At 41.3% G+C, this 19,709-nt stretch overlaps 1 protein-coding gene across 1 annotated transcript in view; it reads left to right on the top strand.

Annotated features, from left to right (window-relative positions):
* Positions 1-18,910, top strand: part of LOC310762981 (uncharacterized protein) — a 104,558-nt gene extending 85,648 nt beyond the window's left edge. The window contains exons 3-5 of the mRNA XM_083614899.1: positions 15,204-15,305; positions 18,344-18,394; positions 18,821-18,910. Coding sequence (XP_083471025.1) covers positions 15,204-15,305; positions 18,344-18,394; positions 18,821-18,901 — 234 coding nt within the window. The 3' untranslated portion in view covers positions 18,902-18,910. The remainder of the gene's footprint in view (positions 1-15,203; positions 15,306-18,343; positions 18,395-18,820) is intronic.
* The last annotated feature ends 799 nt before the right edge of the window (positions 18,911-19,709 follow it).

The raw sequence follows: 19,709 nt of genomic DNA, 5'->3' as shown, positions 1-19,709 counted from the left end.
TTAAAATAACAGCCCCAATTGACCAGGGTATCAAAATGACTTTTGTTTCTCAGCTTTTTACAAGGATATCAGGATACCGAGAAAAGTTGCTACCTCCTTATTAGCATCAGCCAAGGCCAGAGACAAAGTTTACAAGGCGAACATAGAATACACTACAAAAGTAGCTTGCTTGTTTCGATTCTTTTGGAATTTATTTTTAATGTGTTTTACTGTGGCCAAAAAAAAACCCCTAACTGGCTGAGCTGGACTTAGCAATTATTCTGTTCATTGGATCAGCTGCCAGGTTTTAATTAAGTTCATTTTTATTGATGCAAGCTTAATTTTGCTTTATTTCTCAATATATTTATTGTGCCATTCACCACTGTTTTGATATTGGGATGACCCATGGTTATAAGCAGTAAATCTTAACTGAGCTTGTAGCTACTAAAGGTTTAGGAGTTCTGCCTGGGAAAAGTGACGACCTAATGAGTGCTTTCCACCCCCTCGCCTTCCCAATCTCTCTCAACCTTCCCTGACTTGGTGCCCTTCAGATGTTGCAGGAATACAGCTCTCACAATCACTGGACATTGGTCATGCTGGCTGAGACCGGTGAGAGCTGAAGCCCAAAATTTCTGGAAGGCATCAGATTGGGTGCAGGACACACTCTACCTTTTAATCAAAGCCTTCACCTTTACAGTGCACTGCTTAGGGATAATAATAATAATAATAATAATAATAATAATAATAATAATACCCCACCGATCTGGCTGGGTTTCCCCAGCCGCTCTGAGTGGCTTCCAGCAGAATATTAAAACACAATGATTCATCAAATATTAAAAGTTTCCCTGAACAGGGCTGCCTTCAGATGTCTTCTGAAAGTCTGATAGTTGTTTATTTCTTTGACATCTGAAGGGAGGGCACAACTACCGAGAAGGCCCTCTGCCTGGTTCGCTGTAACCGCTTCTTGCAGTGAGGGAACTGCCAGAAGGCCCTTGGCGCTGGACCTCAGTGTCTGGGCAGAACAATGGGGGTGGAGACGTTCCTTCAGGTATACTGGGCTGAGGCTTTAAAGGTCAGCACCAACACTTTGAAATGCGCTCAGAAACGTACTGGGAGCCAATGTAGGTCTTTCAGGACCGGTGTTATGTGGTTCATGCTGAGAGCAATTGGCTCTTGTACATGCGATCACAGCGTACAATTTCTCCACACCCTTGCTTTCTTATTGATAAATTTTAAACATGCAGAATAAGAAACATGCAGAATAAAACAGTTGTGCAGAATCTAAAACAATCCTCCCATGATTCTATGTAAGAATATATTATTCTATACTGTATTTTCATGCTTGTATCATCATCATCATCATCATCTCGATCCAACTATATTTAAGATCTGTCTGTTACATTACCAAAACATTTAGGAAGGGTTTCTGAATTCTTCATATCCAATAAGATATGCCAATTTCAAAATTCTGAAAATGCCCCAACATTCACACTATCAAATTTTAACCAATATTATATCCACCTGCTTCCCATGTCAAGCTACCAAATTAGGCATGGGGAACCTTTATCCCTTCAGATGTTGCTGAAGTACAACACCCATCATCCCTGGCCATTGGTCATGCTTGCTGGAGCTGATGGGATAACAAAAATTGATGGGTCAAAAAAATTCCCATACCTGTACTAAACGCTTGGCTGCCATCAATAACCAATATACTAATCCAGTCTATTGTTCTGTTCCAAGATATTGACATAATCAAATGTGTTTAAGATCTATTATAACTGACATGTCCTTTATTTCTTTGATCTGGTCTGTAAGCTGTCCACAGTAACTGTCAATATAAGGACAATGTCACCACAGACACACTTAATCGTCTTGATATTGTCCACGTCTCCAGCAGGTTGCAATTTCCCCAAATGAAAAAGTTTGCTGCAATCGCAGAAATAGACAGAATTCAAGTGTATGTTGACCATATGAAGTCCAATTCACACTGTACGCTTTTTACCAGGTGAGGAAGAAGACAGGATCCCCAAATATTGAGTAAATTTAGCAATAGCTTACATGCACAATTACTGCCAAGAGTATGAGTGTCAGCCTGCCAGTGCAAGTCCTCTGGATCAATAATACATACATTCTGTGCTTCTGGAGCCCAACTAGCCCACAAGTAGTACTGCATTAAAACTCTATATAAGCTTCATCATTAGCATATGTATTAGCTGAATGAATGCTTTCGTCTGACCCGCTGGCTGGCAGAAAGGAATTGTGTTCAAAAGGAGGCTGGATCCATCTCTCCTTGATGAAATTACACACAAATGAATAGCAAAGCAGGCCTTCAGCTTAATTCAGCCGGGGAGACAGTGAGACACCTTATCACTGCCCTTAAATCTACCAGGCTGGTGATTCAAGTACCTTAATTGCATCTGTGATCTGCTGTGCTTCTTTCAAAGGATAAGACATACAGATGCTATGATATGCTTCTAACCAGAAGCCATTTTTAAACTGTTGGAACCAGGGAGGGTATCTAGGCATGCAGACAAGAGCGATACCTTAATGCTTGTCTGCTATTTGATTGTTATCACAGCTGCCCCTATGACTAGAACATCCTGTGAAATCACATATCACCCTGGAAGTTTGGGCCAAGCTATAATTAATCACAACCAGAATCTGTCTTTGTTTTCTGGTGTTATGGAAATGTGGGGTGACTTACCAGCTCCTAACAAGACTGTATCCTCCCACCAGATGTCAAAGAGAAAAACAACTACCAGACTTTTAGAAGACATCTGAAGGCAGCCCTGTTTAGGGAAGCTTTTAATGTTTAATAGACTATTGTATTTTAATATTCTGTTGGAAGCCGCCCAGAGTGGCTGGGGAAACCCAGCCAGATGGGCAGAGTATAAATAATAAATTATTACTATTACTAATATTATCCTGCTTCCCCCACCGCCTATAGATCCATTCAGCCATGAACACACTACTAGGATGTCTATGTCATCTCACTTGCAGACCCTCCAAGTGTCCCTATTTTCCAGGGACATCCCTGATTTAGAGAAGCCGTCCTGGTTTCTGATTTGATCCTGGAATGTCCACTTCTCCTTACGATGTCCCTTTTTTAATTGGAGGCTATGGAGTTACCCAACCCCGAGCCCTCTGAAGGCAATCCTATATGGGGATTTTAAACAAAATGTTTAATATTTTATTATGTTTTTATATATGTTGGAAGGTGCCCAGAGTGGTTTGGGTAACTCAGTAAGATGTGTGGGGTATAAATAGTAAAATAATCATTATGGAATGGGACATTGCTATTTTCATTGAAAAAATGTTGGAGGATATGGGATTTGGTCAGAGTGGGTCAATTCAGGTGTAATTTTTAGGAGAAAGTGGCAGTGCTGCATATTAACAACATGTTACTTTCAGAAACTATCCTGCTTGAGTGGTCTCAGGATGCCAGGGAGGCCTGACTTCCATTAATACTTCTTTGATAGCATTAAGTGGCATGTATAATACTTGCTCTGCGATAAGCAAGACGACTGACGTACTAGCATGCCCTCGATGCTGTCCGGTTGTAAAACAGCTCTTTGAAATCCTGTGGAAGTCAGCTTGACACTTTCTTTCTGCATTCATTTGCATTGCTAACAGATCCAATTGTCCATTTTCTCCCCTAGAATTTGTGGAAGAAAGCAAAGAATTAATTGGGAACATACATTATTGAAACTGGCTCAGCTTACAATTTCAGTATATATTCGGGGGGGGGGGGGATGTAGCTGAGTATCCCAAGCTCAGGTTTTCACTCAAATTAGCAACAGGATTACCCTGTTTCTCTTTTCTGTTAATTTTTATCATTTTTAACTGCCTCTTTTTAGGCTTTTCTTGCCCATGCCAGCCACATTCAGAGGAGTTGTCTGTAGCATGTGCCACTCTGCATGCGTATGCGCATTGTTGCTTTCAAGGTTTTCTGCAGAAACAGGTAAACCTGACAATTTATGTTTCTCCTTTTCCCAAACATCAATTCAGTTCACATTTTTTGCATCAGTTTACTTTGTTGAATGATTTGTTTGTTTATGAAAAGTTCCCAGGAAAACCCATAAGCGTTTCAGTGTGCATCTCTCCCTATATACACATTTTTATATGCTATCTTCGCAAACAAATGCATCTTTAGGCACAGTTTTCTCTAGCATCCTTTTTTTTAGTAGAAATGTTTTGATTGGAGAATGGTACCACAAACTTCAGAGAAGTGTGAATTTCAAAAAACATTTATATTTCAGTTCATGCATTATTTTGGGACATGCTAATTTGGTAGACCTGCATTGAAATGCAGGCAAAACACACTTTCTCCCACGTCTCTAGCTTTGCGGGATACAGTAAAAACAAAACAAAACAAAACACCAACAACCTGCTTTAAAAAACTTCACCGATGGCAATTTATTTTCCTAGCATTATCAGTGAAACTGTAAATTTCTTTCCACCTTAGCATGGTGGAAATCTTCTCTTTTCTGTTCCATCAAATATAGTGGGTTATTCTTCTTTTTAACTATTTTTCCATTTGGATGTCACTCTGCACTTTGGCTTCCTGCAAAGATCAGTGACAGTGTGAGAAAGGGGGAGTGCTTCACTTTCACTCCAAATCAGAAGAAGGAGCCCTTCAAACGGTCTCAATTCTGAAAGACTTTTTAAATTACAAGATGGGGACCTCTAAAAAGAAAAGTGAGAATGGAATTGCTGGCAGAATTCTGTCCGGGGCTCCTTTTCTAATCAATGGCAAATGAAACTGAAAGGGAACATGGAAATGAATTCTGAATCAAGAGCCAAGGGAATGCCATCCTGATGACTGAGTAATGAAACAAATGGACTAATAAAGCATCCCCCCCCCTTTCCCATCTGCTCTAAACAAGGAAATATGGAACCCCTCACCTGCAGTTTCTGGTTCGGTCAAAGCAAAGAATTTCCATGTGCTTCTGCCACTTATGGCAGAGCTGTGGTCATGGTTGAGCTATGGAGGTGACATTGGTATGAACCCAGGCTTCCACATGAGCCTTGCATCTGCCACCAAACCTTCAGGAACACTAGCTGCCCTATCTCCCACAATGAGAGATGCTCTTACATGCAAGTAATACAGAGGTCTTTATCCAGACAAGTAATAGCTACAGACTCTGCAGGAGGCTTAGGAGTCAAGAGTTCCGGGTCTGGACAGAAGATCAAAACTGGATGGAATCAATGGAGATACACCAGATTTCCGCAACACTCTTGCCAATGTCAAGTTTGTAGACACACACTTTGTCTGGGTGGGTGAGTCTGTTCCTATTTACATAGGTAGCACCTAGTCTTTGGTGACAAAGTTGTGGCAGCTCCTTCTGACTCTTGCTCTCATTTGGCCTCTGTGGCCTCATGCTCAGCCATGACCAGAGCCTGATGGATGCGCTCCTCACCACCCAATGAAGCTCTTCACTCTGCAGGTAAAGGGGAGAACCTCCATCCTCGCTCCCATAATTCCCTGCCCCCCCGGTTCCTCCTCATACTCCTGTCTGAGCCTGCCAAGCCATACTGGAGCCTGACAGGGTCACAGGGCTCATGACACTGATGGACGTTGAGCTGCCACTGTAACAGAAACAATTAGGGCCACACATGGATCCCTCACACAGGTCACATAAATAGTTCCTTTGGTCATGGGTATGATGGCAGCCTTGCATCCTCCTGAGAAAATCACTTGGATACACTGTTGTTCCACATGCACAACAGACTTCTAATTATATAATGGAACTTCCCCTCCTCTCTCCTGCACCTCCTCAAGGTCTTATTCAGTGGAGCAAATGTTTGGGGGGCACAGGCAGAGGAAAAGCAAGCTGTGCCCCATGAGTGGAGCATTGGATCCAACACACTATCATGTATGAACCGAACCTTTGTCTCAGACAGTCTACAGAAAGGCTTTGTCTGTTATAAAAGGAGAAGACAAACGCACCCAATGTGTTTGTGACATTCCATCTTGCCTGCTTTGTGAGGCTCAAGAGGCACTAACAGCACTTGACTGGCAGAGGCATCCTAGTTTCATCTGCCTGTCGCAGATTTTGAATTTCATTATGATGAAATCATATGTATGTGATAATAACTAGTATAAAATACCCTGTCAATCTTGACAAATCAAATGCAAATTTTCTCGTACACTCTTCCAAAAGCGGTCTCTCCTAGCCAGTGTGTTTTTCTGCAGAGTTTCCCGTCTCTGAAACATTTTGCACTGCTGGTTTTTCTATTACTGATAGTTGGGCATGACAGAAAGCTCAGGGAAGTGCACTCAGAAGAAAAACTGTGAGATCTAGCAGTGAATTACTAGCTGCAGATACAGCACCCATCATACAGCCAGGTTTAAGCAGCGACTGGGTGGAATGTTTCAATTTCTTGCCGCTTGTAACAAAAAAGAGAGAGAGAGAGAAACCAGTAGTAAAACTTCAGTCCCTAGCATTGAACATAGCTTGAGAAAATGCAGTCTGATATTACCCTGTTAATAAGCATTAGTTGTTAGCCCATGGACTTCACTGTCAAAGGAATACTGAGCATGCTAACCCTTGGCTTCTGACTCAGGCAACAAGTCTCATGGACACCTTGCCCCTGTTATTGGAAGCCAGAGTCTACCATGTGTCCTAAACCTTAGGACTTACAGGATCATACAAATAACCTTCAGATGTTCAAAGTGCACATGTATGATTGAAGTGTGAAGGAGGTGCACACACCAGTCCTGCTCCCAGAATTCCTGTTGGCCATGCCCTGGCCTTTGGCATACCCTCCAACATTTCTCCGATGAAAATAGGGACTTCCTATTCCATGATGATGATGATACTCTGGACAGCTTCCAACGCATATCAAAGCACAATAAAACTATATAGGGCTGCCTTCAGATGTCTTCTACAGGTTGTATAATTACTTATCTCCTTGGCTCTGGGGTCTCCAACATTTCTCTGATGAAAATAGGGATATCCGAAAGAAAAGTGGGACCTTCTGGGATCAAATCAAAAACTGGGACGGCTTCTGTAAATTTGGACTTTGGCTGATGAGAGTTGGAGTTCAGTCACATTCTGAGAGCCACAGGTTCCCCAACTCTACCATAAGTAGATAGCATCTTTCTGTGTGGACTGTGTGGACACTTCCCCTCTTAGCTATGTTTTTTTGTAGAAAGTCTGAGGGGTTCTTATATCAAGGCCTGTATGTGGGCCATAGCTCAGAGGTACAGTAAATGCAGAAGATTGCAGAATTCCTAACATCTTCAAGTAGGACTGGAAATATCCTGTGTCTGAAACCCTAAAGAGCCACTTCCAGTCCAGAGTAGACCATAATGAGCTAGAGGGATCAATGGTTTGAAGGCATAAGACAGCTTCCTATGTTCCCAAGTGCATACTTGCCAACATTTCTCTGATGAAAATAGGGACTTCCCATTCCATAATGATAATTTTACGATTTATACCCCACACATCTAGCAACACACTACTAAAGATGGGGCAGGAAGATCTAAAACTCAGGGGGGGACTGGACCCTAGGTAGACTTGACACACACAAAGAGTTTAGGTATTTTGCTTAACACTTTTCTTCTAAGCACACTGGCATCCTAGTGGCAGGCTAGTCAGGAAGTGAACACAGAAGTATGGAACGTATAGGAACGTATAGAAAAGAAAACTACTATTACTTCTTAAATTACCATTGCAATTTTTAAAAAAAATCCTGTGCCACAGAAGGGAAAGAACAATTACAGCTACAGATTTTAGTCCTGCATTGATCACAAGAATGCAAAATGAGGCAAAGCCATATTTGCATCAGGCTCAGGCAAAATTCTTTTCCATTCCTACCCATAACACGTACCCAGTGTGGCTGATATTCCAATATACCCAATGTATTTAATAACTGCACTGAATATTAACAAATCCAGATATTTTCCTTTTGGGAATAAAAACCTCTGCTTTCCATCTGCAAAACAGAATGAAACATATAATGGGATACTATTTTTTCTGTATTAGATGGACCTTTGAAATGGTCTTCGCACACAGAAATAGATTCAGTCACTGCTGGACATGTTCAAATACCATCAAGAATAGAGTGGAATCCTATAGCGTGGGGAAGTAAAGAACTGAGTGGGTTGATGCTGCATAAATGGGGTTATAGATGGAAAAAAGCATGACATCTGAACAGTGACTCCATTCGGAGTTTGAGAGTTTGGGATGGACAAACAGGCAGTCCATACACTGGCTGTGGCTGTCAAGGTAATTTTACTGGTCCACTTGTCCACCTACCAACTTCTAATCAAGGCTTGCATTTTTAAAAAGTTGCATTTCACTTGCAAGGAAAAGAAGCAGTGCGTGTGTCTTCTAAATTTCGTGGCTCTGCTATCTCATACACTTCCTAGAAACAAAATCCTAGCAGAGGCATAGGCAAACTCCAGCCCTACAGATGTTTGGAACTACAATTCCTATCATCCCTAGCTAACGGGACCAGTGGTCAGGGATGATGGGAATTGTAGTCCCAAGCATCTGGAGGGCCAGAGTTTGCCCATGCCTGGCCTAGCTATTAATCTGCCTTCCGAGGGGCACATTAGCTTCCCCATTTCTCTTCAGATCAGTGGTGTTATAACACCCAAATAGCCTTACTGCAAGGCCAATATTATTGTATCACATGCCCCCCCCAACTTTCTGCTGATAAAAATTGGGACATGGACTCACACCTCCTTCCCAAAGCCTGATAAGCACTTGCTTGGCTTTGGGAAGGAGGCAGGAGGGCTCCAAAATCCTGTCAGAGCTTTGTGCCTTCTTCCCCAAGCTCAGTAAGCACACACATGATGTAAGAGAGAGAAGTTACCAGAGACGTCAACAAACTCAAATCCAGCTTGATTTCAGATTAAACCTCAGAAGCACCATTTTGCAGCCAGTGCACAAGCTCCCCTGTGTCTTATGAAGCTAGTATTGTCACTCAAAAGAAACTGGACCATTTCTGGGGGGGGGGGGTGCCTGTTTGCCTGTGTGTAGAAAGGTTTGAGACAGAAATCTCTTGGATCTCTATATAAGGGCAGGCTAACATGTCTTCCAACTGAGTTTGCCCACAAATGCAAAGATTATGGGACCTCGTACTGACCATCCAAGACTGCTATGGGCATCACTTGGAAACACAGCTCAATAAAGGCATTTCCTGAGGAAATTGGTGAGTGTTTGGTCAGACAATTAGCTCTAAAATCCCTTTTCTCAAGAGTGGGTACCAAGGGGGAAATTTTGTGTTTCTAATTAGTTGTAGGTCCCTTCTGGTTTCTATCCAGGAGTACCAATTCCTTAGCTGCCACTTATTCAAGGTCAAAGCAGAGCTCTGTTCTGGAATAGTCTAAAACATATTGACAAGCTGCTTTCCAGAATTGGCTATCACCCAATTTCATATATGGGGAAACACTTAATAGGCATTGTGGCATTTTTTAAAAAAGTCCGCTCTGGCCTTAATTGTTGTCTGCCCAGGTTGTGAATGAAGAAGAGCTGCTGATATTTTTGTTGGTAGACTCAGGAGGAGTAGAAAGAGACCCCACAATCACCACAACTGGTGTTATTTTTCAGCCCCTACACCGAGCTAAAGCACATCCCTAGTACAGTGGTACCTCAGGTTACATACGCTTCAGGTTACATACGCTTCAGGTTACACACTCCGCTAACCCAGAAATAGTGCTTCAGGTTAAGAACTTTGTTTCAGGGTGAGAACAAAAATCGTGTTCCGGCAGCGCGGCAGCAGTAGGAGGCCCCATTAGCTAAAGTGGTGCTTCAGGTTAAAAACAGTTTCAGGTTAAGTACGGACCTCCGGAACGAATTAAGTACTTAACCCGAGGTACCACTGTACAGCAATCTATCTCTACCCACCCCCAACATACTTCTGGAAAACCAGCTCAAGGAATAATGCCACTGAATTAATCCATCTTGCCTTACACTGCATCAGGGAGAAGGCTCTCTCAGCAAGAGCCCATGTCCTGATAATAAACCTACCAGGGCGGCAAGCTTTCCACGCTACTGTCTTTGCTTTAATTTTCTGCTTATCGTGCAGGAAATCAGGGATAGCTCCGAGTGTCTTGAAGCCACTTGAACTCTCTGCAGCACCCTCATTTTTATCGCCAGCACTAAAACCATTTTCATATGCAATAAAATCAGTGGCAAGTGACCTGAGCGGAGGCAATGCTGTATTCCTAGCAGTTGGCTCCTTCATTTCCATGTGCTCTCTCTAACAAGGTCTTTAGTAGAAAAACACTGAAGCGTTCTCTGATGCTGCTTGCTTCCTCAGCGCTCACCGTGATAATGTGTGATTTTCACGTTCCTTAAAGTGCTGTTATTGACACAGACTGAACTGTTGTTTTCCTGCTGACTGATTTATATGTTGGTGGTGATATGAGCCTTATTGCTTGTCGGTTCTTTCTTACGTTTCTTTGATCCATGACTCATGAGCAACTTCGCTGAGGTGTGGAAGAGGCTCTAGGGAGGAACATTTTGCAATCAATAACATATCAGAGGCACATGCATGAATAAACCAACTAACAAATGTGTTTCCCTAGCTTGGACTTCATTATTGTCTTGTTTTGAATTTCCACTGTGACTTTTGTGGTGTTGTCATGGTTGTTTATAAATCACTAGGTTTGCAGCCACAAGTCCTGAATCAGAAGGTGAAAATCCCTCTTGTTTTAGTGCTTTTAAAGACTGTGCTTTTAAAAATATGAATGATAAGTATAGACCAATTTTGGATTTGCAGGCATGTACTATTACTTCCATTTATGACAGGGATAGGAATGGGGACAAGATTTGATTAAGTTTGCATATGAAACTATCCATTCTGCACTTTCTGAAACAGTGCATGAACCAAACCCAGCAATCTTCTGAAATTCGCATTTCTCCAAATGTTGCAGTGCAGTTTCCGAGCCACATAATATGTACAAAAATGCATACACCAGGGTAAAATGTGCATAGGAATGCATATATTAGCAAAAATAACATACATAAATGCATTAGATTTGGGGACATTGTTTTGTAAGAGCCTGCATATTAGGCAAAACTACATTTTTAAAAATGAAAATGTGTACATTTGCCACAACAACCCTTCTCATGGCACTAGGCTGTAGGGAACATATAAAAGCAATGGGTTGTATGTGGTGCTATAATCCTGTTCAGAGTATGGGCAAGAGATGTTGGACACAATATAATGTCTGAAGATTGGAAAAGGCTGTGGAAGAGAGGGGTTAAGTTTATTGCATGTACTGTATTAAAAGAAAATATTATAAAAATGATGTATAGATGGTACTTAACCCCAGTAAAATTAGCAAAGATCTACCACACAAATAACAATCTATGTTGGAAATGCAAAGAAAAAGAAGGTACCTTTTATCATGTGTGGTGGATGTGTCCCAAGGTGAAAGACTTCTGGGAAAAGATTTATAATGAGTTGAAAAAAATGTTGAAAAATACATTTATTAAGAAACCAGAAGCCTTTCTACTTGGAATAATAGGAATGGAATTGCTTAGTGTTTGTTGTGTGTATTGTCGTATTGTTTTTGTGATAAATGTGGAAAATTAGTAAAATTTTTGGGAAATATATATATAATCCTGTTCAGAGTGGACCCACTGAAGTTACAATACACTACTAACTGAGGTTCATTAATTTCAGTGGGTCTGCTTTGAGTAAAAGTTAGTTGAACACCACCCAGTGATTTGGCAACTGCATAGGTACCTTAATTTCTTGTTGAAATTCAAGCTGCTTGCTGGAGGTTAACACAACCTGGCTCCGTAGGGATGGGCTAGCATGAACCCACCAAACCTTGGGTGCATCATGTTGTCAGTATCTTCATTGCGGAACATAATGCCTGCAGAAAAATGCACAGTGAAGCATTCTCAGGGGCTGCCCTAAAGTTGTGGCATTCACTGCCAACTTTTCATTCCTGTAAATTACACTGGATCTTTTAAAAATGAGCAGGAAATAAATGACAGCTTCCATTGTGTGCTGGTGAGCATCACCACCAGTAGCTGAAGGTATGTATGAGATAAGTTAATGGCTGCAAGTTCTGTAAGAGGTTGGCGCTTGCTTGCTTGCTTGCTTGCTTGCTTGCTTGCTTGCTTGCTTGTTTGCTTGACAGTTTAATTGAGAAACCTGGACTTTTATTCTGGCATCATGTACTGGCTCCTTAAATGACAGCATTTCAGCTAATAGCAGTCATCAATAGCAGAAAATAGATGTTCACGGTCCCACCATGGAGACTTGGATTTTAGACATCTTCCTCCCAACCAAGTTGTAGAACATGTAATATTCAAAACAGGGCCCTTGAGGTCAGTTGCTGGAAACTGGCAGACCTGAGGTGTTGCTTTACTGAACAAGCAAGGGAGAAAGGCCAATCTCTTTTTATTTTACTTGGCCAATCTAGAGGCTGCCTGCCAATAGCAGAGGATGATCTTTGCTTCAGTGTCCAAAGAGAGCTTTGAGGCCTGGACCTACAGTCCTAGACTGCTCATTGGCAGAATCCTAAACACATGCCATCATCGCAGAGCCCCCCTGAATATGCATATGTTCAAGGAACAGATTCAGCAGTAAGACTGTGGGAAGAAGATAAACTATTAGTTATGCTGATGTTCAGTTTCTAAAAGTAATAAAAAGTATCCTTAACTTGGTGCATGATTGAGAATCCGGAACGCTCACCCAGAGCAACACCTACATTCTAATATTTCGTGCTGACTACGGTCCTTTACCTTTTTTTTATGTACACCTCTAATGTTAATATCATTCATGGTTGTAGTAATTATGCTTCTCTCAACAAGAGTGATTTCTTCCTTTCTAAGGGAAGGCATGGGGTGGGTGGGTGGGGAATCCACTGTGTCAGATCCATTCAGGGAAAGTAACTTAAACGGCTGAAGCACCCTTACATCCACAAAAAATATTTCAAATGCATAATTTCAGGCCGCTGCCAGAAAGTGACAAGTGTCTGTTTTCATTCAAATCTTCAAGAACACTCATCTAATTGACAAGCTTTGCAGGATCCAGTGAAACTATACACAATTTTGTGTGTTTGTCACCATGACAACCGAGCCCCCAGCTGCTTCAGTAATGATGTGCTCAAATTACTTATATCCAAGTGAAATGACTCAACACACACTCAAATGTACCATGGTTCTCAGGCCTTTAAGTGTTCACAGTTTAAGGACAGCACTCTCTTTTAAACCCTTTATATTTAAAACATTTTTTTGGATTATTTGCATCAGGTTTGTTTGTTTGGATACTGCTTTGTCATTTTTAATCATAAATAAATCCTGTGATCCAGGGAGGGCTGGTAAGAGCCACTGCCAGCCAGTGTGGACGATACTGAGATAATAATAATAATAATAATAATAATAATAATAATAATAATAATATATTATTTATACCCCGCCCATCTGGCTCGGTTTCCCCAGCCACTTTGGGTGGCTCCCAACAGAACATTAAAAACATGATAAAAGATCAAACATTTAAAAACTTCCCAAAACAGGGCTGCCTCCAGATGTCTTCTAAAAGTCAGATAGTTGTTTATTTCCTTGACATCTGATGGGAGGGCGTTCCACAGAGTGGGTGCCACTACCAAGAAGTCCCTCTGCTAGAGCAGTGGTCTGACTCAGCCTAAGGCAGCTTCTGATGTCCCTGTGACAGGAGAGTTTAAACCAGGCCTGCCCAGCTTGAAACCTGCCATCAAAAATAGTTGATGAACCCATGTATGGCAACCCATTGTGGGTTGCCATTGGTGCATAGCTCTCCAACTTTATCTTCTGGCACACTCATTCTCCATTTTGTCAGTTGCAGTCAGTCAGTAAAAAGCAGGAGTATAGGCGTCTTCTGTGTAGAGCCCAGTCTTTATTTTCTTGCCCCAGGCCCCCACCCCTGAAGCTTTGTATATGTTACCATCTTATCTTTCTTAAAATTTTCATTCAAAACTTCATACTTGGAATGTGAAATTTTTGTATCAAATTTTAGGTACCTTAGTTTGTCAGTCTACATCTCCTGCATTAAAAGTAAGCCCCACTGAACAAAGAAGGACTTACTTCTGAGTAGACAGGTATGGGATTAATCTGAAAGACTTAGAACAGGCATAGGCAAACTCCACCTTCCAACTCCCATCATCCCTAGCTAACAGGACCAGTGGTCAGGGAAGATGGGAGTTGTAGTCCCAAAACATCTGGAAGGCCGAGTTTGTCTATTCCTGACCTAGAGCAAAGAAGAAGACATGAAGGCTAATAACTGTCATAAGAACAGAAGAAAAGCCTTCTGGATAACTATCCACAATTACCAACTACTAAATGCTTGTATATATCTTCTATCAGATATCAATAATATTACATGCCAACTTCCAAATACTGTCAGTTATCTAATACTAGAAACAAATAGAGATCAGATATAGTAATATAGTAAAATTTCGGTGAATATTTCCCAAATATTTGCATCAAGTTGGTTTGTTTGTTTGTACAGGGAAAAATATTTAAGGAGACTTTTGGGATCAAAATTAATTTCACATACAGTGGTACCTCTGGTTAAGTACTTAATTCATTCCGGAGGTCCGTTCTTAACCTGAAACTGTTCTTAAACTGAAGCACCACTTTAGCTAATGGGGCCTCCCACTGCTGCCGCACCGCTACCACGCAATTTCTGTTCTCATCCTGAAGCCAAGTTCTTAACCTGAGGTACTATTTTCTGGGTTAGCGGAGTCTGTAACCTGAAGCGTATGTAACCTGAAGCATATGTAACCTGAAGGCTGCAATCCTACATACCAGGGGGAGAAGAACCACAGACCCCCATACTCTCTTCTGAGGAAACACCCCTCGTTAGTCTGCTCTGCACCTTCCTCAAGTGCTTTTGACTAGATGGAATGTATCCTTGAACTGCTCACCTGGATGGAGAGCCATGTATACAAAAGGGAGGCCTCTGATTTTTATATTTCTGGAATGTAGCCTGTTGTACAAAGATAAAAGTCACATACATTTGTTAAGTATAATTGTTTAATTGCACAGTGAAACACAGAATGCCTGTATGTATGTTGCTAAAATTTAACATTGGAAAATTCCACTGGAGTATACTTAGCTAGAAAGAACTCTAAGCTTCTAGTTGAGTTGATAATTAACTGTTCTCTGCTAGTTTTCACCTGAGTGTTTAACCTTAGATCATGTGATTGAGGTATTCAATTGCAACTTTGCCACCTTGAAGGGAGTTGCCCTTTTTCTTTTATCCCCAAGTACAGTGAGAGAAGGATGGATAAGATTCCTCTCCAGGAACTGCATAACCTTAATCAGGATGCAAGCTATGCGAGAGACAGAGATTTGATTTTTACTCTAATGGTAATTATGCTATATATATTTAAGAAGAACCTATGCATGGATAAACATATGTTTTATGCAATTATCTGGATGTATCAATGAGTGTTTTGTACCTTTTTTGGAGAAGTTCTGGTTAGTAAAGTTTTGAATAATATTTACGGGCCTAGGCAAGTTTTATTGCAAAAGGGGTCAACTTTTATGCATCCAATTGCTTCATGCTGCACGATATTAATATCGGCATAACATTGCTCCACATACTTTTTGCCTCTGGCTCCATACCATAGCTGTCAACTTTTCCCTTTCCTTGCGAGGAATCCTATTCGGAATAAGGGAATTTCCTCTTTTTTTTTTATAAGATATTTTATTAGCATTTTCCATTTTTTACAAACAATAAAAAGAAAAAAAACTTTAAAAAAAACACAAAACACATAACGTTCAAAACTTATTTTTAAATAACATCTTTCACTGACCTCCTCATACCTCCCCTTCTTGTATTCCAGTTCGAATTGTTTATCCAGCAAATCCTTATCTCCCAACATTACAATTAAACCCCTTATTTTCTAACCATCCTCTTATATTATTATATCTTAAGCTCTTGATTATTTACCAAGAAAAAGGGGACCATTTTTTCATAATCTTATTACCATTACAGCTAGAAACCAATTAATTTCAATCCTGCATCATTCAACATTCATTAATATTACAATATTTTTGTAAATAATCCTTGAATTTCTTCCATTCTTCTGCCGACTCTTCTCCCTGGTCACGAACTCTGCCAGTCATTTCTGCCAATCCCATAAAGTCAGTCAACTTCATTTGCCATTCTTCCAGAGTGGGTAGATCTTGCGTCTTCCCTTAATTCTGACAGCTGACAGCTATGCTCCATACACCTCTGGTATGTGGCTCCTGGAAGGTTGCCTACAAAGAAATTCAGTACTGAGGCTGAAAGGGGTTCCCTACTCCTGCTATACAACACTTAAAAGGTAAAGGACCCCTGACCATTAGGTTCAGTCGTGGCCGACTCTGGGGTTGTGACGCTCATCTCACTTTATTGGCCAAGGGAGCCGGCGTACAGCTTCCGGGTCATGTGGCCAGCATGACTGAGCCGCTTCTGGAAAACCAGAGCAGCGCACGGAAACGCCATTTATCTTCCCGCCGGAGTGGTACCTATTTATCTACGTGCACTTTGACGTGCTTTCGAATTGCTAGGTTGGCAGGAACTAGGGGCAAGCAACGGGAGCTCACCCCGTCGCGGGGATTTGAACCGCCGACCTTCAGATCGGCAAGCCCTAGGTTTAACCCACAGCATCAAGTAAAGCTCACTGAACTCAATGGGATTACTTCTAAGTAGACATGCACATGATTGTGGTTCAAGAGGTTTAACAATAAAATATCTAAAAAACATTCCCAAAATCTGTCCAGAAAGACAAGGTGAGGACAGTGATTTAGCAAGAACAAGTTCCAGAAAAATAGCAACTGCCCCGAGTAAAGAGGTAATTTGAGTGTACGTTGCAACTGTGCATTGGTTGCAGTACAAACTGATATTCAGGAAAGGTTTCTAGTAAGAGCAGTCTAAAAGTCCAGATGGCTGACTCCAATTAATCATTCAGTCTTTAATATGCAATCTATCAACTAATCGTTTAATCACACCAATTAATTGAATAACACTTTGATCCCTAAAACTTAATTGAATAACATTTCAATCCCTTCAGACTCCTAAATACTTAGCTTTAAATGCTGGAAATAAAATGCATTAAAGATAAACTGGCACGATACCAAACTTCATTTCTCAAAGTGTGTGTGTTTACTGGGAATTAATACAAGCCTGAATTATCAGTGCTGCTTTGCGGTACCTGCTTGCCTACAGTGAATTGGGACATTTACCCAGAGTGCCTGACCCTGTGAATGGTTTCAGACTGTTAGTTCTCAGAACACTTAACTTGGCCCTTAACCAATCCCCTGTGCCAAGCCACTTCCTTTGGAGGTGAAATTATAGTTGCTGCAAAAATCATACCTAAAGTGAAAGTTTGGCTGCAGTCTAAAAGTTTCTGCTAAGGCAAAACATCTGTAAGATTTAAAGAGAAGCAAACAAAGTTTTAGTGCACATGCATGGCATGACATAATCCTGAACACTAAAGCAACTTTAGAAGATGTCTGAAAACGTGTGTCATGCAATCTAGGATATAATTACTATTGCACATGCAACAATGCAAAAATGCTCATATTTATTAAGTAGCAATTGTGGAGTAATTATGTACTTTATGGAATATCTTTAACCAAAACCCAACAAAACCTCCAAACTATCTCTTTATTTTTAAACCACGTTACCAAAACCCAGGCTGTGGCTAAGAGATCCTATCTTGGTTGTTCAGAAGCAAAAAAAAAAAAAAAGCTACAGTATTGCTGTTGTTTGATCACTACCCACAACCTCATAAGTAGATGAAAATTATTGCTGAACGTGCTTGAGCTGCAGCTGCTCTGTCATAAATAGTGGCCCATAGTGAGGTGAAATATCATATTCAAGAACTATTATGGTCATTTTGCTAACATAGCTGCAGCAGAAGCTAAAGGAGGTATCCTAACCCCCAATCCACAACTGCTGGGTGGGTGTGTTTAGGATGCAGTGGAGGTGTTCCTCTAATGGGCCCAGCCAGCTGGGGGGTGGGGATGGCTTCATCACCACGGATAGTCGCATTGAACCTGCTGAAGTTGTCACTGTGCTGCTGTCTAAAAATTAGGAGCAGAATAGGGCCAGCCAAGGTTCTGCTGCACCCTAAGCCAGCCCATTTGTTGGAGAAGATCTCAATTTGGCCCTTCTGTTGCAGCAACCTGAAACTGGCATTGCAAAATGTGTGTGAGAGAGACACACAGAGAGAAACAGAAAAAGAGACTGGTAGGAGCTCGTAAGGCTTTTGATGCTACTATGCCAAACCGAACAACCCCAGAGGCTGATCTACACTCATGGTTTATAACATTAAGGAAGGGTTAAGGATTGGTTTTCATAATGTAGATGGACACATTATGTTCTGCTTTTAACGTCCATTATTAAAATGTGACAGGCACTGCAGAGCAACCAGAAACCGGCAGCAGGGAAACAGAAAGAAACCAAGGTAAAAAAAACTCAACAATTTAATTCACAAGTATGCCCTGTGATGTTTTAAAAAGATACATCTAATATTGTTCTAATAACGTTAAACAGGTCAGTGTAGACCCAGCTCAGGACAGAGTTAGGACCACTCTGTACTTCAAGATGGTCACTTGTCGAGTAAATGCAGAAAGCATACAGCCTGATCCACTGTGTGATGTGTGCTCACAAAGTAATCCTAGGTATAAGAATAGGTTTTCCCCTTGAGGCATGCTTCTTATGCTTCAGTTGCTACATATTCCAAGTGCTTAAGCTACAATATTTATTGCTATGAAAATGGTTTAACTTCACAAGCACACTGTTGCTATTGTGTTAAATGAAATGTGCTTGGGCACAGGCGTCTTTATACTATTGCCTTAATCATGTTGAATTGTTTTCCCCCTCTTACCAGGAAGCCCTAACAATTGTAGTTTCGGAGTGGAGATCTTTTGAGCCCAAGAGATGCTTGCAGCTGTTGGAGGAGAGCACATGATTTCTCGGCCCTTTGCATCCAAACCTTGCAGGTTTTGTCCATTTCTTTTGTGCAGGGGTTGTTGGTTGCGAAGCATACAATTAGGAGTGAGATGAGGGCAGGGATTGATGGGATGGCTAGGCTGATGCCACAAAGTTACTAATGGCTCTTTAAAGTGGGAGAAAACAATTAGACAAATATAGTTCATAGGGAAAGATATATTTGTGGGACTCTTTATAAAAGTAAAGGGTAAAGGGTCCAGTCATGACCAACTCTGGGGTTGCGGCGCTCATCTTGCTTTATTGGCCGAGGGAGCCGGCGTACAGCTTCCGGGTCATGTGGTCAGCATAACTAAGCCACTTCTGGCGAACCAGAGCAGCGCATGGAAACGCCATTTACCTTCCCGCTGGAGCGGTACCTATTTATCTACTTGCACTTTGACGTGCTTTTGAACTGCTAGGTTGGCAGGAGCTGGGACTGAGCAACGGGAACTCACCCCATCGCAGGAATTCGAACCGCCGACCTTCTGATTGGAAAGCCCTAGGCTCTGTGGTTTAACCCACAGTGCCACCCGTGTCCCACGGGACTCTCTATACATCTTGGTAAATACAGTAAATTATTCCAGAGCATCCTAGTGTCATAAAAAGAAGAAAATGACATTTTTATGTAAGGTGTTGTTGTTGTTTTTGTGTTGTTGTTTTTAAAACCCACCCTCCTTATGCCACTATCTATAAGTATTCACCTTGGACTGATACATAAATCAAGGAGGAAAATTCCAAGAAGTAATTACATACGTATATCTCTCTGTTTACTTGTCTTGCTACTTACC

This window comes from Podarcis filfolensis, assembly GCF_964270895.1.
Source record: "Podarcis filfolensis genome assembly, chromosome: 5".
Lineage (NCBI taxonomy): Eukaryota > Metazoa > Chordata > Lepidosauria > Squamata > Lacertidae > Podarcis > Podarcis filfolensis.
This window is presented reverse-complemented; position numbering and strand designations above follow the sequence as displayed.